This window comes from Manacus candei, unplaced genomic scaffold, assembly GCF_025592945.1.
Source record: "Manacus candei isolate 608988 ecotype Guabito, Panama unplaced genomic scaffold, ASM2559294v1 h1tg000023l, whole genome shotgun sequence".
Classification (NCBI taxonomy): domain Eukaryota; kingdom Metazoa; phylum Chordata; class Aves; order Passeriformes; family Pipridae; genus Manacus; species Manacus candei.
The window spans coordinates 19163975-19187992 of NW_026138071.1; the positions used below are offsets into that span (position 1 = coordinate 19163975).

At 38.9% G+C, this 24018-nt stretch overlaps 2 protein-coding genes across 8 annotated transcripts in view; one reads left to right on the forward strand and one right to left on the reverse strand.

Annotated features, from left to right (window-relative positions):
• TRAK2 (trafficking kinesin protein 2) overlaps nucleotides 1-24018 on the forward strand; it is a 36788-nt gene that overhangs the window by 10 nt on the left and 12760 nt on the right. Inside the window, exons 2-8 of one of the 5 annotated variants that reach the window (XM_051787073.1) lie at nucleotides 6698-6792; nucleotides 16352-16486; nucleotides 16572-16680; nucleotides 17688-17882; nucleotides 21177-21230; nucleotides 22013-22083; nucleotides 22742-22858. In XM_051787073.1, coding sequence (XP_051643033.1) covers nucleotides 16644-16680; nucleotides 17688-17882; nucleotides 21177-21230; nucleotides 22013-22083; nucleotides 22742-22858 — 474 coding nt within the window. In that variant the 5' untranslated portion in view covers nucleotides 6698-6792; nucleotides 16352-16486; nucleotides 16572-16643. Of the gene's footprint in view, nucleotides 1-6697; nucleotides 6793-10018; nucleotides 10156-16351; nucleotides 16487-16571; nucleotides 16681-17687; nucleotides 17883-17902; nucleotides 19787-21176; nucleotides 21231-22012; nucleotides 22084-22741; nucleotides 22859-24018 lie in introns of those variants that run through there. The other 4 variants (XM_051787072.1, XM_051787074.1, XM_051787075.1 and 1 more) reach the window with 4 other exon arrangements.
• STRADB (STE20 related adaptor beta) lies at nucleotides 2-9876 on the reverse strand. Of its 3 annotated transcripts, none has more exons than XM_051787113.1 (12): nucleotides 9663-9876; nucleotides 7107-7163; nucleotides 6695-6775; nucleotides 6242-6341; nucleotides 5508-5629; nucleotides 4936-5014; nucleotides 4294-4417; nucleotides 3627-3798; nucleotides 3155-3259; nucleotides 2700-2929; nucleotides 2081-2123; nucleotides 2-1638 (listed from the first exon to the last, which is right to left on the reverse strand). In XM_051787113.1, the coding sequence occupies exons 2-12, from the start codon at nucleotides 7116-7118 to the stop codon at nucleotides 1486-1488; spliced, it is 1221 nt and encodes a 406-aa protein (XP_051643073.1). In that variant the 5' UTR covers nucleotides 7119-7163; nucleotides 9663-9876; the 3' UTR covers nucleotides 2-1485. The 3 variants fall into 3 exon arrangements, with proteins under 3 accessions (XP_051643073.1, XP_051643072.1, XP_051643074.1); XM_051787112.1 differs by having other exon boundaries at nucleotides 4936-5044; XM_051787114.1 differs by lacking the exons at nucleotides 6695-6775; nucleotides 7107-7163; nucleotides 9663-9876 and having other exon boundaries at nucleotides 4936-5044; nucleotides 5508-5649; nucleotides 6242-6347.

The window sequence follows — 24018 nt, forward strand, 5'->3', positions numbered from 1 at the left end:
GTAAGTTTATTGACAGGTTTTTAATCTTAAGTTTCACATGTTAGTTTTAGAAATATAGAGCTCTCTTCACAGCATAATGAATAGACTCAAGTTCTTTGTTAATACTTTTATGTAGTCAATTAGAATGTTATGTCTCTCTCAGTTTTGCATATTGGTCATTTCACCTTCAAGGCCTTGAGGCAAAGCTGCTGGCAAACAGTGGTATAGACCAACTCAGCTATGGAAGACTTGGAGACTTAATGTGGAATGTTGTTTATGTTGAAAATTTAAAATATATCCATTTGATATCTATTTATGCTTTTTTTACTACAGTCATAACTTCCATCAATAAAATACTAGTGGCTTTGGGACACAACTTTTGCTAGAACATGATGAGAATATGCAGCTTTTTTTAAAAAAAGAAAGCTGCTTTTGTTCAGTTTGAGTTGCCTGGTACAGTGTGAGAGATGAGAACTTACTGAATTGTAGGGAGAAAAAAGACAGCTTTTCATCTGACTTAGAACAGATAAATTCACTAGGATCCTTGGGGGTATTAGGTGCTTATTATGGCTGAATCTATCCAAGGGAATTTAACTGTGCCTTGCAGAAGAGGCTTGTTTGCCAGCAGCAGTGCCAGTGAAGCTTAATGCATATTGCCTGTTCTTTTAAAACAACAGTATTAAGTTCTGGTAAATTCTGGTGGTGAACAGGAATACAGTATAAATAAAAATATGTACAGTAACTTTAGATTATTTGATTCTTCAAAATTAACCCGTACCTGCTATAACTTGAGACTTACTTTGCATAGTAAGAAGTCCTCAGATTAACTGCTAGAATGACACGACAATAAATGGAGATGCAAAAGCACAAATTTGTAGTATGAATATAGACAAATGCAAGAACATGAGTCACACTTTTAAGCAGCTTAACTTCTTTGGGAAACATGCAGTATTAAAACTGCATGAAAAATGATGCATAGCTAACTTTTGGCAAATATGACAGCATGTCAAGTGAGAAAAAATGTCTTTTAGGAGACAAACATTTATTCACATAATCAACTAATTTGTGCAGTCTCAAATTTCAACTTGGAAGAGGAGGATTTCTCCTCACTAAAATGATTTGAGTCATAATGAAAAGACAAACAGATTGTTTAAGTAAGATCACAGACAATACCCGAGTCTGGATTCAGAAAGGCAAGTGTACCACAGCAATATGAGCTGAAAATACAGTACAGAGTAAGATTACAGCAGGAACTCTCTTGTTAAGAAGTACTTTGAAAGAGAGAGGTAAGCATTCAGCCATTCTCTATATACAGTTTTCCTTTCGGTCAGAGAGTGAGGCACACTGCACTTCGTGATGCCAGCAGAGGAAGTTAATGAAATATGGCCACTTCAGGGCATGTTCAAGTATACCTTGTCTATTTTAACCATACAAACTAAAGCAGCAAGTACAAATCACATTTTCCTTCTCTGAAGCACAGGAGAGGTATGCTTGTTTGGTATTTATTTAGAATTCCCAGTCTGTATCATCTTGATTTGCAGTAATATGTCCAAGTCCAGTCCCAACTGTTGTTGAGGGCAGTGCCAAGAACTCTGATCTGTTATTTTGAATAGGAGGTGGCAATAGAGATAGTAGTGAATTCTGTGTTTGTTCTTTTATCTAGAAAGAAAAAAAGTTAAAACAGGGCTGCATATAAAAGTCTCCATAACCTTGCAGCTGACTTCATTAGAAGCACGTGAAATCAGAGCCATGTTTTTGCATGTTACAATACTGAACAAAACAGGATGAGAGATTTCACTTTCCTCACTCTAGAGTAAGTTGAATTAGTCTTTCAAGACTAATTAAATTAGCTTTGCAGTTCTGATTTAAATTATTAACCATTATTCTTATTAGTTAGGCTGATGTTAGTTAAACCAACTTTATCAAAGGGGAAATGGATTATTCTTATGCCTCCTATATCAATACCATTTTGTTAAAAAAAAGAAGTCTGAAACAGGTATGCTTTTTGGCTCCAGGTAACTTAACTATTTTTGAAATCCAACTCTTTTTGTGGCTTATTTAGGTTATAGCTGTGTCATTTTACAAAATGTAGTAAACTCACCTGTTTGAAGAACGTATGCGAAAGCAAACTGCTTGCTGAAGGCCTGAATCATAAAATGAACAATATAATTATGTTTTGGAAAGTAAAATACTGCTTTTGGGAAATGGGCCAGACTGACAAGTCAATTTAAGCCCTGTGGTTTTTCATCCACGGGACAAATGTGAAGAATGAGAAAAGAACCACACAAATCCTACATTCTATGCCTCAATTTGTAGTAAAAGCACTACTGAAGAAATCTATTTTTAAAGGCTTTTTCACATTTCTGTTTAACAAGGAATTTAATGCCTCATTCAAAAGAGACATAGGATTGAAAATGGGTATTTCAGATTTCTGCTTTTTTCTTAGACAAAGTGCATGTTTGAAAATTAATTTTACATTTTACGAAGCACATTCATATTACAAGAAATTCAGGGGTCAAATGACTTTAAAGCATGGTTCCTTTATCAGACAAGATAATTCTTAAATTACAAAACCAAACATAAGTGAATTGTTTTACATACTACATCTGGTCTGAAATTCTGACTTTAACAGCATTCAAGCAATTACTGTATCCTAAACTGTGGGCCATCCTTGCTCTTAGGTTGAGGTGACAAAAAATTAGTTTTCACCAGAAGGTTACCTTTTCTCAGGGTCCTGTTGCAAGCAGAGTTCTACCAAGTTGTGGAAAGCAGGTGAAAATGTTTTGGAAAAGGGAATCTGTAGTCTTTCGCTGGTCATTGTGCGTGTCATGCTCTCACCAATTCCAGAATCGACCCCCGATCGGGAATTCTTCATCCTGGATTCCCCCCGGGGAAAGGTATTTATATCCCAAGGATAGTATGTGGGACCTTTCAGCTTTTGCAGCAGCATCTAGTAGAAAGGAATAACAGTATATGAGAGTTCAACAAGGGCTATTCAGGCTAAGCTGTGAAACTCCAGGAATGGAAGGATTATTTGTTCTAGAAAGAAGCATGCATATTTGAAGTAAAAAAAGCAGCCACATTACTTCAACAGTAATGGCATTGGTTTCTCTGAGTAAAACCAAAAAAAATGCTCAGCATGTTTTGAAGTAGAAATAAGAGTTTAGAATCATACCTGAGTGCGGGGCATATCCTGAAATGGAACATGTCCATTGGCTAATTCACACGCTGTAATTCCCACGCTGTAAATGTCAGACTTCATGTTATACCCAGACAAATCCTGGGACAGCAAGAAAACACTACTGATCACTGATGCCACTGAGCATCAGTGCCAACAGAAATACAAGTGTCTGTTTCAAGACAAGATTCTAATACCCTGTAATCTACAGGGTATTGAAACAACCAAATTGGGAAACCTCAGGTTTTGTTAGGAGTCTGATGGTTGTAGTTTCCAGGAGGGTCAAGTAAAGAGACTTAGTACAGCATCACCTTACTAACAGCTTGAAAACTGGTTCTCTTTAGGAGAATTAAAAATTCAGTACATATTTCAGTTCAACATCTTCCATTGCACTTCTACAAGCAGACTTAAGTTAGAAGTTGAGTACTGCCACTAATGTTGAGGAGGAAAAATTAAGTGTTATACCAACCTGTCTCAGTAGTTCAGGACTCAGCCAAGGAAGCACGGATGTACTAAACTGGGGGAAATCATATACCACCTTAGACTTTTGTCCATTGTTAACTAAACTGTAGAGGTTGTTTAGACCAGAGAGAGAAACCAGCCCATCCTCTGAAATCAAAATGTGGCTAGCTTTAATATTCCTGTAACATAAATAAGAATTACTCAAAGCACTATTAGAGCACAAAGGCTTTCATATTTCATTAACTTATAGTGAGATGTTACCAAGCAGTTCTATTTAGCAGATTATTTTCATGGAAGTCCTTCACTCAGTATGAGTTGTCTTTTTAATACAGTCCCAAGAGAGAGGAGAGATGATCAGAAAAAAAAGCGCCAGAAACTGGAGAAGGGCCCTTCTTCCCTGCAAAGGGTGTAAGCTAAGGAAGCCCGTTCTACAACCCTGGTTCTCTTCCACTTCAAAGAGGCAAAGCCAGGCAGATGTATTATCCCTGTAACAACTGGCTTGAAATAATGTATGAATACAGCTCCTGTTAAGCTTTTACAAACTTGGTTCTGCTGTATTGAAATAAAAAATACTTCCGCGCTGTCTGACACAAGGAGATATATAGAAAAAGGAAGGAGACAATACTTAAGCTGAGACGCTGTAATCTGATTCTTACCTATTGTCATTCTCCTACCTGTGAATATATCCATTCTGGTGCATGTAATTTAATCCTCTGATTGCACCAAGCAGAATGTTCCCTATCAAAGCTTCACTCATTCCTTCAGGAAAGTAAGTCTTCAGCAGGCGTCTAGCTGAACCTGAAAGTGAAAAAAATCTAGCTAAGCCTAAGAAGTCTTGTTAAATTACTTGTCTGTGCTTGCTTCATTATATACATTCATCAAGAGTGGCATTCCTATCTTTATGTTGACTACGGTACATCAAGAACAGTTATTACATGGATGCAACTGATGCATCTATCAGGCAAAGATCACACTCACATCGTGCTTCTGTTAACTGAAAGTCTATGCCCAACCTCTATTCATTATAGATAGGTTTTCTGTTGGCAAAAATCAGTTGTATAAAGTCAAATACATCTCCCAGTTATCATTCCTCATACGGTGGGTGCTAGGACTAAGTGGAATTTAATGAAGTTTCAATACTAGTCTTCACTGGGGAGGAAGATTATGTACAGCAGTCTTCTCTAAACAAGTGGTTTGGGAAGGTTTGTTTTTTCTACAAGACAGGAGATGCTTAAAGAAAAAGCTCTCCTGGACCATGTGGTCCAACTTGTATTAGCCCTTTTTCCTATTCCAAAATTGCCGTTAACAGTTCTTACCATAGGCCATGAATGGGGAGATGACCCAAAGCCAGCTACCAGCTGTAAAAACTGTCCAAAACGTCATTATGTTGGGATGCTGGAAAAAGTGGGATAAAACCACCTCATTCTATGGAATTAAATGAAAGTAGATGTGTTAATCACAAGACAGCAGTCTTATGAAGAGCATTAACTACATCAGTAGAAAGAAGAGTTTCCTGTGTGCATTTATACAAGATTGCAGGTGATGTGCATAGCCTGGACCAGAAATGTGAATAACCTGCCCATAATTGCATTTGTCTGAAGTAAATCTAGTTTGTTCATAGTCCAGACTTTCGGTGTTAACTATAGACTACAGAACATGTTCCAAATAAGAAGTTGTACAATTACAGAAGTATTTCTAAAACACTTGTGTTTTCTTCAGAAAGCACCTCTCAAATTTACACATGCCTTGTGTTTATTATATTCTATTTCTTTGGGGGAAAATCTTGACTGAAATGACCCAGTACAAACAAAGGCTACCTCTGTTCAGTAACCTCATATGTATTCATCACTGTCTCCATCAGAATTGTGCAGAAATGCTGTTGCTTTACCTGTAAGGCTTTCAAATGCTCTTCAGAGCAATTTTCTAGGTCTGTGATCCTTACAGCAACTTGCATGTCTGTAGGTGTATGCCGTGCAAGGTAGACTGAAGTTAAATTGTTGAACCTCCTTCCTGAAACCAGAAGTGGCTACCTTAACATTGGAAAATATAATGATCCATCACATAATTTCCTTCACGTTTAGAGATAATTTTCTACTTCTAAAAATACAATTGATAGCAACACGACCTTTTCTTTAAGAATGTCAAGAACTAGTTGCAAAATTAGTTGCAGCAAATTGAAGCATAGCTCTGCTATTTTGAGAACAACTAAAAGTTTTTGAACATTTGTCAGTATCACTTATACATCTAAATGACCAACACATGCATATTCACAGAAACGTGCATGTGCAGTAGGATTCAAGGCAGTTTTCCTTAGAACAATCACCTTGGGTAGCCAAGTCACAAGACATGATGTACTTAATGCTGTATTTATTGTCACGTACCACAGATTTAGAAAACTGACATGCACATGCACAAACATCAAGAGAAAATTTCAGGTAATTGTTGATTTGTCTTATATCTTGAAATAAGTGATTACTGAAACGTGAGCAATGCTCTGGGCACTTTTCTCAACTAAGGAGACACAAGAGTAGTTCTACATTTTCCAAATCTAATATTTACTGCACTGAGCAATAAATTATTGCTAACAGGAAGAAGAAATATTTTAAGGTACACTTATGTTACCTATTTCCAGCTGGAGTTCATAGTGAGAGACATTAGAAGAGCAAAATACCATTTCATTCCTTCCTGTAGATGGGGGAATCCAGGCTAGATCAGAATCAGCCTAGCAGTGCGAAAAAACAGTTCTCAAAATGACTATGCAATTTTGAATAATTTATGTTTAATGCAGAAATATCATTAATGCTAAGTATTAAATCAGAACATTCAATTCGATGCTTTTACCATTACTGAGACTTAGTTGTATGAGTTACTGGTTTTTTGTGTCTGTGTTTGTTTTTAAACTGGCACAAGATTAACACTTAGCTACCTACAGCCTTCTTTCAAAGTGGAAGCCCTGAAATACTTTGGTTATTTTTGCTGTTAACAGTTTAAGAAATACTCCCCAATGAGGTTATTTTTAATATGTACCAGCTTTGTATTTAACCTTGGCAGTTGAATTTTCTGTTTTCTTCTTACCAGGCATTCATGGATGCTGCTCTGAGATAGCTCTTCTGGTCTGATTGATTCAACTGGCGTACGTAGAATACAGGAACAGTCCTTGAGAACAGAAACAAGTGAGTGTCTGTGAAGTTGCTGCAATTTATTAAACATGGCAGTGGGAAAACATTAAAAAGTAGCCCCTATAAGCAGGAGCTCAGAAAGTCTGCTACAAATCAGTCAAGCAAGGGGTTATGAAACAGCATAAAACACATACATGGCAGAAGAGGAGATACTAAACAGTTTCCTTCACCAAAATTGATACAACAAAGTTTAAACGTCTCAGAGCTGTGGAAATCCCTTCAACCAAGATATTTCACCAGAACTTTTCATATTAAGCTATAACTGGGTAACAAGGTACAACAGCCCAAATTTTTAAAGAGAAGCTTACCAAACAAGACATGGAACCGCTTTAGGTCAGGGGAAAAGTCATATACATCCATTTATCCTAGAAAGAATAAGGTAGCAATGTAAGATAATACATAAACCAGTGATAAACATAAATTTCCTTAACTTAGAGGCATTCCTCTAAGTTAACACCCACACAAACCCCCAGAACTCCAGCTCTTGGAAAGCCTGCTTCCATTGGGCCTTTAAACAGCATATCAATTCCAAACTCCACACTGAGGACTACACATGTCAGCTCAAGCTTTCCCTTTCAATTTATGGGTTTAGAAATCTTATTGCCACTTTTGAACAAACAATTGAATTGCAAGTTAACTGCACAAGTGCAGAAAGTAAAAAGAATGGATTCATTAATCCCTGGCAGTTTGTAGGAAAAGGAATCAGTCTTGTTTCAAAGGCGCACAGCTGTGCTAGTCAGATCTCAGCTGTGTGCAGCTGAACTAGCTCACAAAAAAAGCAAGGCAGAAGCTATTGCACTTTACATTTCACAAGCAAGAGAGGAAATATTATTGTAAGGGATTTCAGTTAAAAAAAAAAAAGGAGGGGAAGCAACTCCAATAATTTTCACTTTACTTAGGCAAACTCCCTCACAGATTTCAGTAGCCACTCTGAAAGTCCGCCAGCTGACTTATTTTATGTCTGATACTTTGAAAGCTTAGGCAGTGAGAGAGATGTCTAAGAAGTGTATCAAAGCTAATTTACTTTAGCTATAAGCAAGTCTTCAACAGTAAAATCACTGAAGTTGGAAAAGACCTCAAAGATCACAGAGTCCAACCAGTAACCCAGTAACGCCAGGCCCACCACTAAACCATGTCCCCAAGTACCCCATCTACATGTTTTTTGAACACTACTAGGGACAATGACTCTACCACTTCCCTGGGCAGCTTGTTCCAATGCTTGACAATCCTTTCAGTGAAGAAAATTTTCCCAAGATCCAATCTAAACCTCCTTTGGTGCAACTTGAGGCCGTTTCCTGTCATCCTATCGCTTGTTATCTGGGAGAAGAGGCCAACTCCCACCTCACTACAACCTCCTCAGGTAGTTTTAAGAGAGTGAGAAGGTCCCCCCCAGCTTCCTCTTCTCCAGGCTAAACAACTCCAACTCCTTCAGCCACTCTTTATAATACTTGTGCTGTAGACCCTTCACCAGCTCTGTTTCCCTTCTCTGGACACCCTCCAGTGCCTCAATGTCTTTTTTCTTGTTGGGGCTCAAAACTGAACACAGTACTTGAGGTGTGGCCTCACCTCACCAGTGCCAAGTACAGAGGGACAGTCATTTCCCTGGTCCTGCTCCCAGACTATTGCTGATACAAGCCAGGTACCACTGGCCTTGGCCATCTGGTCACACTGCTGGCTCACCTTCAGCCAGCTGTCAAACAGCACCCCCAAGTCCTTTTCTGATGGGCAGCTTTCCAGCCCCCATTAGGAATCCTACTTGGTGGCTGATAAAAAGTCAGCTATAGGATGTAGTTCCATGTTAACATGCAATTTTTGCATGACAGTTAACTTTAAAAAGGTGAAGTACTATATCAGAAACTGATAATTTTGTTTATTAAGGAGCTAAGCTTGAGTATAGCCTGCACTTAAATTATGCATGCTACTTAATCAAGGCAACACTCTTGAAAAGCTAACAAGCCCCCACCACTCCATTCACTGCCAAATATCCAAGCCACTCATAATCCTTAATATTTTTGCCCCCAAAATTTGCTTGAAGAAATTCTTTATTAAATATTCCAAATGGAGACGAAAGGAGATCCTTAGTAGGTACTAGGTATCTTCAGATGATCAGGGTTTAACTTGCCTAACTGAGGAAGTCTGTAGCAGAGTGAAAAAAAAAGAACGCAGGTGCTTCAAGTGGCCAGCACTGTAATGGCCACAGCATCTTTGTCCTATCTGGAAAGAAGATGCCTCTTTCTGTTATACAAGACAATTTATTCTGCTGCTTGCAACGTGAAACCACAGACACTAAGCTGAAGAATCAAGTCTTAATAACTACGACATACTAAAGTCAAATTATTGTAGACTTAGTTCAAAGGCATATAGCCAGCCAACAGAATCGTTCACGATGCACATTTATTCAAATAACATTACAATTTCAAGATTTTTATTTTTTGTTTTTCTTATGTAGTTTAACATTGCTTCCATTTTTCAATACGGTTTTAGATTATGACCCCACATGAACCTTTTCCCTGTCTCCACGTTTTTCCTTCTGTATCGCAGACTTTTTTTTTTTTTTTTTGTACTGCGGAGAGGGACAATGTTGCACAGGTAAAATGACACATTCATCCCAGCCTGGCCAAAGCTTCAAATGCAGACAGCAGTGCAGGGCAGGAAGAAGCATAGAAGCCCGTGCCCGTGACCCGGGGGAGTGTGGAGGCTCCGGAGCCCGAAGCCCCTGTACCGCGAACTCGCGTTCCCGGGCTCTGCTGACGCTGATCTGCAGCTCGTACTGCAGCGTCTGGAGCGGCTGAGGCAGCTCCCGGTCGTGTGAAATGATCCGCAGGCTCCCCCGCGGCTCCTCACTCGCTCCGCTAAGCTCGTACCTTGCCTTCCTCGTGGGGCCCCCGCCTCCCTCCGGCCTCCCGCGGCGGCCGGGACGGGGCTGCGCTCCCGCCAGCGCGGCGACCCCGCGCCGCTCCCCGCAGCCGCCTCCCGAGCCCAGCGTGCGCCGCTCCCTCTCCCCGGCCCGCCCGGGTCCCCCCGCAGCGCGGCTGAGGGCGCGGCCGGAGCCTTGCAGGGCAGCAGCGCCTGCTCCTGCCGCCGCCGCCTGAGGTCAGGGCCTGGGGCCGGCGCGACGGCTGCACCGCCCGCCCGGAGCCCCGCCCCGCTCCCGGCCCCCGGCCCGCCCAGGGGCGGGCACTGCCCGCACCACGCGGCCCGGCGCATTGTGGGCTCGTCACTGGCGGCGGCTGCCGGGGGCTGTAGTTCTGGGCGGGAGCCGAGCGGAAGCCATCGGGGCCCTTCCTCAGCCGCCGCTCGGTGGCACGCGGGGCTGCAGCGGGACGGAGCGGCGCCGGAGGGAGCGCAGCGCGGGCGGTGAGTGAGCGCTCGGCCCGGCCCGGCGCGGCTGTGCCGCCTGAGGGCGAGCGGCGCGCTCTGTGCCCCGCGCGGTGACCCCTGCAGGTCAGCCCTCCCTCCTCTGCCCCGGGGCCGCTCCCCGCCGAGCCGCGCCTCCCCTGGGCTGTGAGGTGCGGCGGGCATGCGGCGGCTTCCCTGCGGCTGCTCGCGGTCGGGGCGCGGTGCCCGAGCGTGAGGCGGTGTCCGGGGCCGGCCCCGCGGTCCCGGGCGGACAAGGAGTTCCGGTGCCTTTCTGTGTTGGCAGCTGACAGGAGCCTTTTGGCGGCGGTGATGCTTTATTGTAACGCAGCGCTGCGTTTGCTCCGTCCGGGCGGTGTGGGCGGCCGGGCCGGGGGGTCGCGGTGCCCGCCGGCGGTGCCCGGTGTGACCTTCAGCGGCCCGGGTGCCGCCACCGCGGGTCGTGTCACCGCGCCTCGGAGGCAGCGCTCGGCGGCATCTCCGTTGTTGCCCTGCTTACGTGTCGAGGGCAAGGAAATTTTAGCTTTTATCGACTTTAGTTAATCACATTGTTACGTTCTGATCAGCTGGTTAAACTGGAGTAAGAATATACTGGAGTAAGAAAATGTCATTTATTCTGTCGACCACCCTAGTGGAGAAGTGCCATGTGTAGTAGTGGCATGCTCATGTTTTTGTTTTTTTTTAATGCATTCTTCAACTGTTGCATAGGTGCCTATATCTTGATTATGCTTCAGTTATTGTTGACTGATCGTGAGTCTGATGCAAATACTTAGTATACTAATAAATAACTTCATGCAACATTGCAAGGCTGCAGTTGCTTTTACGGTTGTTTTCAGATACTTGTTATCTTTTAAAAGATGTAGTTCTGAGTAAAAATAGGCAGACTTCTTTTTAATTACACTTCTAACAGTGAAACTAAATTGAAAAAAATATTTTCCAATACCTGAATTTTTTCAACTCTGTAATGACAGTGCCACCTATTAGAATTGTATCAATTTATCAAATTTCTGCGTATCTGAAAATGTCATTTGAAGAGTGTTGGAAAATCAGAGACTTTTCTGATTGTGGTTTGCCTCTAAAAGTGGGCTTCCAGTATTGTACAGTAGAAGTGCTGTCTTTCAGGATTTGTTTTCCAAGAAGACACGAACATAGCGTTTTCACTGAGATGGCTACAAAAGAGAAGACATCCTTTTTGTCTGATTTGATTGATAGCAATACTCTGGTGACTGAGTCATATAGATCACTCTGGTTTATTCTAATAAATAAAGGATTATAACTTAAAATGCTGAGCCCTGCTTGGGGTATATATTAAGGAACTTACACAACTTCCTTGGGCGAACTCAGCCGTGCATCAACTGAAAGCATTAGTGATTTCAATTAAATGCTATTCAAGTTCCCATCAAGTTCCCATCAAGTATGGTCTATAGAGAACAAGCTTCAGTTTTAAAAGAAGCTGATTACAACCTTTAAGAACACTTTCCTCAAGAGCATTTTTTCACATTTTATACTCTAACCAACAAATACACTATTCATGATAGTTCTTGGTTCCTCTGTGATCCTAACATCACTATGTGTGTACATAATTTCTTCTGTAAAAAGAAAACCTGCAAGAAAAAATGTATACAGATAGTAATGTCTTGATTGTGCATTTACAGAAAAGAATTAGAAATTATTAAAACTTTATATGGGTCTTTAAGGTAGGTAGCATTTATAGTTTCATATTAAGTTAGACTTCAATTAAGCATTTGCTATTTTTACATTGTGTGCTAAGAGTGGTATAGACAAACTCCAAACATGTAGGACTTGAAAAAAAGTAAATTTTAGCTGTGGTATTCAACGGTGTGCATGTACACATAAAGCATATATACATGTAGTTAACAGGTAGTTTTGCTTCTTTGGAGAATATGGACTAATAAAAATGACTGACAAGGAGAATAAGTGAGCCTGGCCTGGTGTAACTCTGGATAATATAGGTTGAGGGAACATTGTGGCCAGCTTCATGTTCCCCTTGCTATTCATCACTCTCTCAGAGGTGTTCTCCAGCTTCCCCTCTGAAGCCGTACCCCACCCCGAATTACAAACAGTCCAGGAGCTGTGGAGGAGGTGTTGTTTTTGCTTTGTTTTCTTGCTGTTCCTTTCTTATACCTTACTATTTATGGTTGAAGGTCTGTTGCAGGTTTGTTTATGATTATGACACTTGTTACTAGGATTGTGCTGGCATACGCTTTTAAATAATTTTTTTCCTTACATGAGAGAAACATAAGCACTAAGTAGGTTTCTGTAGGGACAGTATTGACTGAAAATAACAGGTGTTAGGCAACAGCAAGTGTTAATTGTGATAGGCAAAGTTTGTGTTCACTTAGATTTGGTTTTTAGTAGATAGTCCTTTGTCCTTCATCTCATGCTGGATGGTGTTAAGGATTTGGCCTCTGCTCCTGAGCACTAGTCCCAGGAATGTTTTGGCAGCAATTTGGTGTGGTCATGTTTGCTGTAATAATAGAACTGTTCCATTAACCTTGAAATGCAGAATATGTTGATTGTTATTAGCTGGCTTGACAACATTCCAATTTTAGTAATGGAAAAAGTACTATGTTAATGACTTGATACAGTTTTTTTTAATTGCATACTTACATAGCAGTAAAAGCTGGCATCTCAGAATAATACACTCATTCAGTTGGCTCCCTTTTGGAAAATGGATGTTGTCTTCTCTCTTAATCAAGTTAGAGTCTTCTTTGTTGTCAAAATTTTGTTTGTGTTACTTGTGGCCTAATGTCTTGCATCCTGGAATTGTGCAGAGCAGATCTAGTTTAGTCTTTGCAAGTGCTTGTGAGGAGCCAGCTGCTCTCAACAAATAGAAAACAGGAATAATAGCATATTTATTTTTAAGTTTGGATGTTGTCAGTATAGATGCCAGTATTTTGGGTATGTTTTTAACTTTCTATGCACACAGAAATTAACACGTTTTTCTATGGTTTCCAGTTGTAAAGTGACTGTCTAGCCTTTCTTATAATTCAAATTTGAATTAGAGTTCTGTAGTGGTAGAATGTCTTCAGAATTACATTCTGAATTGAGATGGCATAGCTGTTTTTCTGCATCCATCTTGAATTGCTCAAAGCAATTCAAGTAGTTACAAAAGACAAGAACAATTTTTACTACTTTATAGCTGTTTTTACTTTCTCTAAGGCTTTGCTTAGTATTACTTTTGCAAGTTATTCTTGGCTAAGGTCTTCTGACTCACTGAAGGAAAAATTAACAAAAATTCCTGTCATGTGGTCAGGAGAATTCATTTTTATCTCTTTGTTACTAAGATCAAACCATGTGTTGAAATCTCATTGGTTTAATGGCATATGTGCCTATTATTTTACTTCTTCTTTTTTTTAACCTATGCATAATGATGTCTCACTGTTGAGTAGACCATTGATGTATTTCTTGTAATGTTTTTAACATGTTTTTCCAGCCCTTATTTTTTTTGTTGTTTGTGCTTTACTTTTTGTACAATTTTTACTGGGATTTTGTCAGGTCTTGTTATAACATTGGTGAACAGCAAGACTGTTGCTTGGATCATAAGTGGTAGCCCTCCATGCTTTTTAAAAAACTTTTTGGTATGAATGGGATTGCCTTTTTTTTTATGTTTCTTTTCCATTTTCCATGCACAGATGAGCTAGCAAGCCTCAGAGCAACTTGAATTCTATGGGGCAGATAGAAAAGGCATAGGGCTGGTTGTCCCCTCTACAAGAAGCATGCTGTACATGCTCCTGATTTGAGCTTACTACTTGAAGTTAAGTGGGAGTTGAAATGTAAAGCACACATTGTGGAGTAAAATTTAATTTAGAGAGTACAGAAATCCACAGATTGAGATAGATAGGTATGTATGTAGATATGTACATAAAATGTTGTCTGATATTTTCATCTCTCTTGAGCCTTCCTTGAAGAAAGCCTCCTGAGAGCAGCACTCCTGCACATGGGCTGTTTTCCAAAGTTTGAATTCCCCTTGGTTTTTCCATCTTCAATTTAATTAGTAGAAGACTCAAACATTAGTGGGAAATTGGCATATGAGGAGGTGGGGGGACAAAACTAATAAGGTAGGTCAGTGTAGAATGAGTATGGTAAATTGACAGTGGAAATAATCTTTATTTATAAAGATTTACAAATAAGACCTGATAAAGTTTTCTGTTTTCTCTTTTGGACATGCCTCTTTGAACGATTTTACAATTTTAATTTCTAGTCCATCTTTTTATAGCATCGTCATATATTTTAAAGCCATGTTGTAAATTTTATGGGGGTTTAGTAAAATGTATTTAATTATAGTTGTAACTTGCAGAAGGAATCTGCAGTCAGGGAATAATTTTACAGCTGCAGCATAAAAGAGTCATGGAGTCACTGTCAGGGTGGCACTGCACAGTGCATTAGCTGGTTGAATTTCTACAGAAGTTGCCCCATGGTACAGAAAACTAGAGCTGTGAGAAGCATTGACAATGCAAGCATTAACTTTTATGGTGGTTATCTATGCTTATCTATCTATGCTTATCTAGTAAACTTCTCAAAGATTTTGCAAGTGAGTTTGTCCTTTCAATTCAATAGCTTGATGTTGGCCTATTGCTCTAGAAAACTTTAAGCCAAATGACTTTTTTCTTTTTTTTCTTTCCCTCCTTTGGCTGAACTGAGATTGACCTGCAACAAGTAGTGCTTTTGCTTTGCACTTTGAAGAGAGATTGAATCCAATCTTGAGAAGTAGCAGCGGTCATTTTTACAATTTTACATTTTAAAATCTCAAAGGAAAAAGATTCAAAGTTGTGGAGAAACTGTCCAATGGCGCTGAACTTTATCTAGCGCTACAGTGACTCTTTATATCACAAAATAAATTCATCTTGCATCTGTGTATCTACAGCAGTTTTCTTACATGTCTTTTTTTATACTGTATTGAGTTGTTTTAGAGAAGGATGTGTGTGTAGTTCATGCTTTTCAACAATCCAATTAAAAAACAGCCTCTAGAAAAAAAATCATAAACAAGTGCTGGGAGCAGCTATACATTCAGATAGAAAATGTTTCTGAAATCTCAGTCTTTCTGTTTTTAAGTATTATTAAGTGTCTAATATGGATAATAATTACAGCTTGTAAACAGAGTACATATATAAAGAAATAAATGACAAAACAAGAAGACATTGCTCACAAGTAGGAGCTGACCTTAATGGAAGAAAGTTCTTTTTTGGTCTCCTGCCAAAGTCTACAAGCAGATGAACTAGCAGGCTCCAGGCTTGCTTTAAAAAGCTCCTGTGCTGTCCATTTTGATCTTGTCAAATGAGAGGTTGCTACAGACAGCCAGACAAACCTCTGATTGTTGTGCTTGATGATCAGAGATCTTGGGGAAATGTTAAGAGCAAAGTTTAAATTCATGTAAACTTTCAAGAGAATTTTATGTTTACTGAATGTAGGAGGAGGGAAAAACGAGATGTTTTTTCTCTTTAATTTTGTATTTTTCTGTCATCTGGAACTACTCTTGTATTTTATATGGAAGGTGATTAATTACTCTCGTCAAGGGAACAGCAGAATTTTCATTTTAGTAAACTGTTCTGATAGGTTAACTGAATTACTCATAGTTGCATTTTCTGGTTTACATGTCTCCGTGCTGTAGAGAAAACAGTAATTGTGTCATGATCCACAAGGTAAATTTCTGATAGGTCCAAATTTTAATTAACAGACTCCTAAAGGGGAAGAGCTTAAATCAAACAGTTCTATGAAACTTTTTTTTTTTAATAATCAAAGTACTCAGAATGGTGGTTTGGAAATCCTACCTTTAGAATCCTTTGTTTATATAAATGTAGCAGCCTGAAGAAAAGTACTGTTTAGTTGGAGCTGCTGTCCTTTAGCATAAAAGGGAAATGCCTCATTTCAGTGAATGACCTGAACACACTAAATACTATATGAGAGAGGAGGAATGGTGTAGACAAATAGGTAACTGGCAAAGTCAGTGCTTAAGGTGAGATGTTATGTCTGCAGGGAGAAGACATATTTTAATGCTGCATTTTGCATGTACTGTGTAAACTGAGGATTAAAATGTTTGTTTACGTTTTATAAAAAAATGTTAATTATAGTACAGAGGGGAAATTCAGACTGAAAGAGAGGAAGTCACATTAGTTTACTCTTTTGAAAGAATGAAATCTATTAAACTTTGGCATTCTCTTTGTTTTATGTTTAGATGATGGCTGAGCCAAGGAGCTGGTGAAGCTCACATGAAATATCCTGTAGCAACTTCTACTGATCAGTATAGCCCAGGTGAAATAACCATGTCCTAAGATGGCAGTAAATCTGGAGTATGAACCAGCCTACAGAAGTGAGTTGATGCCAGATTTGTGAGTGTCTCTGTGGCTTGATGGCTCTCACTCTGTCTCTAAACCAAAGCAATCTTTTTATCAAAGCAATAAAGGAATGGTGCACAATGTGACTACAGAATGCTCTTTCCAAGGAAGTGAACTGTGAAGGAAGGACTCATGAGTTTTGCTCACAGGGGCTTGGACAGCATCCCTGGTAAGTTGAAGAAATACTGTAACAAATCCTGAATGTGTTAATGTGTTATAAAGCACCAACGTGAAGACAACTTTATGCTTCACATTCTTTGTGCTGCTTATTGCGAAGGAACAAAAGTGGTGAGTCCATTTAACTTGCTTCTAAAGTCAGCGTGCACTGCGAAATACTGTTTGTGAAATTCTCAGTGTCAATAATCAACATTGGCATTTTTTCCACTGAAAGATACTGAAGATAGTCTTCATCTTTAGTGGAAATGTTGCAAAGGTAATCATCATACACCTTTGATAAGCAGTATGTTAGCAACTTAGAACTAATGGTTCTTTCTTGTTGCAATAATTGTGAAGAGATTAAGGGGCACACACACAACACAGCACAGAAAGAGTTAAACTTAGTTTCCAGCATTTTGAGTATCGTATTTCTTAGAGTGTGATGATAATGGATGATAAGGATGATAATGGAATTTTATATTTGTTCCCCGATTTCAAAGCAGTATTTAGTTGATTTTTGTAGTTACTTCAAGATTGTTTAAGGTTGTTTATGTCTATGTTCATTATCAAACAAATGCATAGAACAGAAGAAAATGAAAAATAGGAGTTTTCTTCAGAAAAGGGAAATGTAACAACCAGGATAAAGTCAATGAAAGTTTAGAAAATCAATAGCTGGTAAAATGTAGGTCTGTGTTTCAGTTCAATGGAGAGGAAAAGATAGAAACTGAAGCTCCTTACATACATCATATTCAGGAAGCTGGAGGGACACATGACTAGACCAGCCTTCCAGGAAATTGTGGGGTCAATTCGGGATGAGTAACTTGCAAATATTACAATGTAAATCAAATATTGATTCAATAAGTATTTTGGATTTTTTTCTGATACTGAATTATTATTTTCAAATATTCTGAAAACTTATAAAGTATTTTATGGTACATAAAATGTGTAATACTGTAGCAATAGTATTAAATATCACATGTATTTAATAATGTACTATTACTGCCATTTACTCACTTTCAGATGTCTGCTCCAATGAGGACCTTCCTGAGGTAGAGCTGGTGAGCATGCTGGAGGAACAGTTGCCAGATTACAAGTTACGAGTAGACTCTCTGTATCTGTATGAAAATAAAGACTGGATTCAGTCCAGTCCTTGCCATGGCCGCCTTCCAGAAATCACTTCTCCGGCTCGTGATGAGGAGTCCTTCCGTTACATGAGTGAGTATAACTGGGCCTAAGATATTAGTTTCCAAATATTGAAGATAAAAATGTGGATGTAAAGGTAATACTAATCTTAGGAAGTGTTCACATCCGGAAAACTTTGGACAGGTGGAAGAGAAGGCTGAGTTCAGGGGAAGTGCTTATAGTTCAGGACTGCGATTCTAAGGGCTGACTTTGCAAGTCCCATGGCTACCTGATCATTACATTTCACTCCAATATAAGAGTGGGAACATGTGATAGTAAAAAAGAGGCAGGAGCCCAGGACTGCGCTAGAATAGATGTAATACAAGAGGTATGGAGTATGCAGCAGCTCTGTTTTCGGGAAGGTGTTTCTTTTGATGATGTTTGCTCTGATGTTGTGTGTGAAATGCTGTTAATGGTTTCTTCTGGAGATAGAAAAGGACACATGCCAGGTAGTTGGGTACTAGATCAGTGTTGATCACTGCCTTCCCGTTCTGAAAATTGTAACTTGTTCCTAAACCTCTCAAATGATAAAGAAGAAAATGGACAGCTTCAATCACATGAAGAAACCTTTAAAACATTGAAAATCAAATGTATAGAAGGCTACCAAAAGAACCAAACATTTACTTGCCTGTAGTTTCAAGTGTTTTTATGTGAGGAGAATGCATTGTAATCACTTCAGAGAAATGGGGAAGTCCTGTTTCCTCCATACGTTGGAACTATTGGAACAAACCACGTAGAAGAGTGAACTTGATATTTATATAAAATCTGTAATGATTATCTCTTCCTTGTACATGTCACCCCTCTGAAAGGTTTTTCTGAAATGGTGGTGGTTCTTGTTGTCGTTGTTGTTGTTTGTACTTCAAGCTTCCATCCAGGGTGCATAGCAAAGGAGAAAGACTGAAATATTACCTCCTAAGAGTGCAGTACTCGACAGTTCAAAGCAACCTCGTTATGAGTTGGACTTGCAGGCTTGGAACTCTTAACTGTGGAAAGTAATTGGAAAGCTGCTTAATGTCTATTGCTCAGTCTGTTTCTGATAATAATATTGCAAGCATAAATGATTTTATAGTCGAGTGAATGATTTTGTAGTTTACTGGGAGCAGTTGTGTAATCAGTGGGGTGTGTACTTACCTCTAAGTTTGAATTATAAAGAGGTGGGATCAGAGTCTATCAGATGGAACTTGACATCAAATGCAGCTCTGCTGAAGCTCCCTGGTCAGCACCTGTGTGATGGAACACAGGGCTCTGAGAGAAGGACCTTCAGTCAGCATGAGCTTGCATTTTCAAACTACAGTGAGAGGGAGGGGTTTTCTCAGCAATGTTTTCATGAAGCCAGTCTTGTACTGTTTGGCGGTCAAGGTACTGCAGAAAGCGATGTCTTCCTGCTTCACCCAGAGAGAGTGATGCCAGACAAATACAAATATAAATCAAGATCTAGTTATAATCATTGTTGGATAACTTGTTAGGTGAAATTTGTATCTTTCTTTCTGTTACCTGGCTTTGGGAATAAATGTGAAAGTCATACTCTTGAAGCATAACCTGGGGTTTTATGTGCGTATCTTTCTACCCCTATATATGTTTGGAAATGTTTTTACAACTTTTTCCTAGAGAGAATGCTAAAATTATGGTTCAAGTGAATTTTTAGTTGAGGAATAAAAATAAAATAGCAAAAGAGTTTATTGCACTTGAGCTCCTCCTCTTTTTATGGCTGCTGCTGCTATATTAGGTTGATCCCATGACCAGTTGAGTGCCCAGTGGCAGTGTTTTCAGTGAGGTGGAAGAATATTTTCTGCTTCAACTGTGGTAGCATAAAAAGCCCTGAATTACAAAAGCTCTGTCTTTAGAATTATTTTGTGTGTATGAATAAAGGGACATGGCAAAACATAGCAAGAATTTTAACCAAAATGAAGAGTTGCTTGCAACTTTCGCCTGGCAAGGTGAGTGATCGCATGTGGGTGTGTGTTCAGAAGAGAGAACTATAACAAACTGTGTATGATTTTGATCCTGTACTGTGAGAAAATAACAAAAGTTATGTAGAGCTAAGTGTCAAAGCTGTTAGTTCTGCGATTTTATTTATCAGAGTGAAGATATTTGCTTTTGATTTTAGGAACCTAGTCACCTGAATAACCTTGTATGGAATTACAGTAAATCTTTATTAAGGGGACTGGATAGGAGCTTGTAACTTGAAATCACTGGGTAGGAACAGTTGCCACAGGAGAGCTGGCTATAATATTCTGCCTGTAATAGCTGTAAATTATTTACGTATGTGCAGTGAATTTTCAGATTACTAGTAAACCAGATAAGTTTGGAGTCCCCTCTCAGCAACCACTACAGTAAAACTGACCTCCCAAATGCATGTTATACTACTGATAGATATGTATTTAAAATTTTGTGGAGAGTTTCTGTTTTTTTCCTGCTTAGAAGTACAGTTAGTACATGGCAATGCTGTAAAAAAAAAACAAACTCCTAAATACTCGGGACAGCATGTTGGGGTTTTTTGCCTACTAATCTACTGGATAAAAAAGTATTTGGTTTGCTACATTGATTTACTTTTCTGTTAAGCTCTTAGAGAAACAGAAAAGTAAACCTTTTCCTTCTGTATTGTTCTTTCTGTCCTGCTGGCTTTCAAGATGGCAAGAAAGTTTCTTTCTATACTAAAATGCAACTTGGTTTTGTTCTTAGCATAACCATAGTGTTATACTTTAAAAGGTTAATTGTGGACATTATGTATGTAAAGTACAAAGTCTGCTTATATAAGACAAGTAAATAAAGTTAGTGTACACTTTAGCTTGGCACTTCACTGTCTCATAATTAAGTGTTCAGTCCTCAGCAAGGACAAACAAAAGAACTGAGAATACCACTGTGTATTCAGAGTGAAATGAGTGAGATTTAAACAAGGTAAAAGAGTGAAGGAAATACTTAGACCAAATCCGTAGTAATCTTATTTTGCAGTTCAGTGATGATGGAATTAGTTTCAAAACATGTTAACTTAGACCTTCAGTTGAAGGAGATGCTGCTGCCTTCTTCACTTTCATGATCCTCATGCTGTAAAGCAAAAATAGCAAATTTCTGTTGTACTTGGACAAGTACCAACATCCATCACTTGCAAGGGAAATTTATAATTCTGCTCCTGAAGGAAATCATATTTAAATGGTTCCCTAAAAGGCCTAAGAAAGTTTTGATAGTGTAAAAAGTATGTTTGCCCCAGCTTTTACTTTTAGCTGTGGAAAATGCATGCCAAAAACCCCCACCTATTTCCTTACATTTTAATTCTTTCTCCTCTTTGTTCTCTTTCCCCCCCATATCTTTCATTTGCTGTCACTCTAGCTCTTATTGAACTTCCTTCCTCCTCCTTGGATGGATCTCACAAGTTTGCACAAGGTAATTAAGGTGTCTTTGTTACTACCATCTTCTCTTTCTCAGGACATGAACTAGAGCAGACCAGTGCTTTGCATTTTGGCACTGTGTTTTGTTCAAAGTTGTTGCAAATTCTTCATGCTTTGTTTGTTCTTCACTCAATCCTGTTTTTCAAATCCTGCTTGCTCTCAGTTTTCTAATAGTTTTCCAAATTCTTCAAATGTTGAAGTCACTCAACTAGTAAGATAGGATTTACTACTACATCTGAAATGCAGATGTACATCATCTCATCTCTTTTTAATTGTTTTCAAGATGGTGAAGCCCTTAATAAATGCATTTTCATGACTAATCCCTGGGGTCTCCATACTTCCTGTGTATAGCTCTCACACACACAAGTGGGAATTTTGTTTCAGGGCTAAACTATGTGTTCAACTATATTTAGATATGCTCCGATATATTGTTCCCCTTTCCCCAGCAGGCTGGATGATTTAATTGCTTAACTATATGCAAAAACTTGATCTTTAGATTTTTCTCCTTTTCCTAAATTTGAAGGATGTATGAGCACCTCAAGTCTTAGTTAATATTGCTGAAAGCTGTAGATGTTCAACACCTCATTTATCACTTTCCCAAATGAGTATTTTTTGTATTTCTGAAGCAGAAGTTAAGATGCATTTTCAAAGCCTCCGCTAGTTTCATCAACCTAGTACTGTATTTGTATATAAAAAATGTCCTCTGAGTTTAGCTCTCCCCCTTCCCACAGTCTTCTTGTATTTCAGCTACTTCAGTAAGCATGTTTGTCTCTTCAGTTCTTGGCACAGGTAATGCAGAACAGAAGACCTGCAGTGACGCTGACATGGTCAAACGTCTGTTAGCTGAGGTAAGCTTGTCTCTCTAGTGCTGTGTTGGTGTATTTGAGGGCAGGTATTTGATGAAGGGTTTTGTTCAGCTACTGGAAATTTTGGTTCAGTTATCTACAAGAGCCGCTTTTCAAACACATGGGTGATGACAAGCTGCCCATTTGCTTGCACCATCTCAGAAACAAAATTTAACAAAACTGTGGGTACCCATGGAGCCAATGAGTATAAGAAAGAAGCAGCTTTCTTCTGGTTTCCTGTTGCTCTTCTGCTTTTACCCTCTCACCACTATTCAAGGTGAGCTGTCTGTTCTGGAGAAAGTGTCACTTGAAAGACAAAAGTAATTGTGGCTTCTTCATATGATTCAGCAGAGCCCACATAACCTTTCCAGTACTCAGCACAAAACCCAAAACTGTCCCCAGGTTTGGTGCTGTCCCCTCTTCCTCTTGCTGCAAATGTCTGTGGAAGAGAATATGCTGTATCAAAAACCACAGTTATGGATGTGTTCTGGACTCAAATGGTGAAGCATTAATCATTGTTCTAACAGTGTTGATCCATTTGAGAGTGAAGGGGGATCTCAGAGTGGTGATGCGCTGAGCAATAGCTAGGAAAATCTAAAGCTACTCTGAATTTAAACCTCATATGATCAAAAGGAGACATTTGTTCTCATTTTGTGAGCAGAAAGATCGAGACCTGGAACTGGCAGCTCGGATTGGACAAGCCCTCCTTAAGCGAAACCATCTGTTGATGGAACAGAATGAAGCCCTAGAAGAACAGTTAGGACAAACTCTAGACAGAGTAAGTGATTGCTTTTCCTTATTTTTTTTCCTTTATTTAGGATTTTTCCCCTTTTTTTACTCTCTCCCTTTTTTTCTATTTATGATGGTGGCAAGAGGATTAATAGAAATGGATTACTTAATTGTGAAAGCAGGTGATTGGTGCTCTCAGACTGCAGAAGTATGCTTGGATGTCATTTTTCTAATCATCATTGCTCAATCACCTTTCTCAGTCCAGGAACTGACTATGAAGACTGCATATTGTAATTACTGAGAAATTATGAGAATGTTAGATATCATTAGGGTATATCAGACCATCAGTCTGACTTCCCACCGTTAAACTAAGAATCTATAATAGAAGTCAGAATAAGAGGTTGTATCTGACATGACCTGCTACATAACAACTTCACAAGTGAGGAAACAGCCAGAAAATAAAATGGCTTAATGGGGTGTTTACACTGAGAGTAAACAAATTAATAAATAAAATGTAATGAAAAGTGAATTTTTATCAAGATCTTTATCCATCTTTTCCTATAAGCACAATTTCTCGATCTAATACTTTTTTGGTTTTATTTCTTAAAAAAAAGAATTAAATAGTTTACAAATAATCCTTGGTCAACAGATGTAGTCTAATGTAGTGAAATGGATTTAGCTATTTGTATAAAACAGTATGCTGGTAACAAAAATGTACTCATAATCAACTGTAGGACAGCATAAACTTATGCATTCATATAAAAATTTAGATATGCAAAATGGAATTTAGCTAAATGAGGTCTGTCTTTTTGGTTTTGTTTTTGGTTGTCCTATGGTTCATTTAATGTGGAGACTGGAGGGTACTGGTCTATACATGTAAATAGTTGTTTCTCAGTCCTTCTCTTCAGGAATTCGACAGTTCAGAATAATGGTCATAATCAAAATGATAGTTAGAATGTTAAAATGAAGACATGTATCAAAGCAACTGGAAAATAATTTTGAACTATTTAAAAACTAGGTTCTGTTGTTCATTTCTGCGGTATCTTGAATTTTCAGTCTCCCTTGCAGTGGTAAAATGATGGTTTTGTGAAATTCCTGTAAAATAAATAGAGATGTGAGCTAGTCTTTAATCTCATTTTAGACTGGAGCAGTGATGTTCAAGAGGGCTGCATAAATAATACCCAGTAATATTGTATATCTAAAGTGTAT

Coding starts and splice junctions, on each gene's coding strand:
- STRADB (XM_051787112.1), bottom strand. Junction 4,418..4,935: donor CTCCCCATTCATGGCCTATG/GTAAGAACTGTT, acceptor TTTCACTTTCAG/GTTCAGCTAGACGCCTGCTG. Junction 1,639..2,080: donor CGCATACGTTCTTCAAACAG/GTGAGTTTACTA, acceptor TTTTCTTTCTAG/ATAAAAGAACAAACACAGAA.